The sequence below is a fragment of the Mastomys coucha genome, unplaced genomic scaffold (genome assembly GCF_008632895.1).
Source record: "Mastomys coucha isolate ucsf_1 unplaced genomic scaffold, UCSF_Mcou_1 pScaffold15, whole genome shotgun sequence".
Taxonomy (NCBI): domain Eukaryota; kingdom Metazoa; phylum Chordata; class Mammalia; order Rodentia; family Muridae; genus Mastomys; species Mastomys coucha.
This window is the reverse complement of record NW_022196897.1, coordinates 75,034,641-75,035,629: the sequence shown is the minus strand read 5'-3', so window position 1 is coordinate 75,035,629 and position 989 is coordinate 75,034,641. Positions and strand designations below refer to the sequence as shown.

The following is a 989-nucleotide window of genomic DNA, read 5'->3' as shown; positions in this document are numbered from 1 at the left end:
ATTAATTGAACTGAAAAACTAATCAGAACCATACTAAATTCAGCAAGTTTGTGAAGGAAAGTTCTGTGGAGAAGTCAATTTCATCAGGTTTCCTGAAACTAAAAAAGACCTTGAAATTGCAGAAAGAGAGTGGGAATACCAGCTTTATAATATTTTTTATGATAATTATCTTTGCTTGAAAGAATCTATCACATCATGTGGTAAAACTAGTTCCTATATCTTTTGCAGATGACACATTTCATATACTTTCCTTCTTACTCATGAACCATGCAGCTGAATATCAATGTGACTGAGATCATTCTTCTTGGCTTGACACAGGACCCCGGTAGGAAGTACATAGTGTTTTCCGTTTTCCTGTTCTTTTACATGGGGACATTACTAGGTAACTTGCTTATCATTGCTACCATCAAGACAAGCCAGGCCCTTGGGAGTCCCATGTACTTCTTCCTGTTCTACTTATCCTTGTCTGACACCTGCTTCTCAACAACTGTAGCTCCTAGAACAATTGTGGATTCCCTGCTGAAGGATGCCTCTATCTCTTTCAATGAGTGCATAATCCAAATCTTTACATTTCACTTTTTTGGCTGTTTGGAGATCTTCATCCTCATCCTCATGGCTGTTGACCGCTATGTGGCCATCTGTAAGCCCCTGCACTACATGACCATCATGAGCCGCCGGGTCTGTGGGGTGCTGGTGGCCATAGCCTGGGTGGGATCCTGTGTGCATTCATTAGTTCAGATATTTCTGGCCTTGAGTTTACCCTTCTGTGGTCCCAATGTGATTGATCACTATTTCTGTGACTTGCAGCCACTATTGAAACTTGCCTGTTCAGACACATATATGATCAATCTGCTTCTGGTGTCCAACAGTGGAGCCATTTGTACAGTGAGTTTCTTGGTGCTGATGGTCTCCTATGTCATTATTCTTCATTCCCTAAGAAACCACAGTGCTGATGGGAGGAGAAAAGCCCTATCCACCTGCATATCCCA

General features: G+C 41.9%; 1 protein-coding gene across 1 annotated transcript in view; it reads left to right on the top strand.

Annotated features, from left to right (window-relative positions):
- Window positions 1-267: 267 nt before the first annotated feature.
- LOC116091715 (olfactory receptor 4C16-like) overlaps window positions 268-989 on the top strand; it is a 1,073-nt gene continuing 351 nt past the window's right edge. Inside the window, exon 1 of the mRNA XM_031373228.1 lies at window positions 268-979. Coding sequence (XP_031229088.1) covers window positions 268-979 — 712 coding nt within the window. The remainder of the gene's footprint in view (window positions 980-989) is intronic.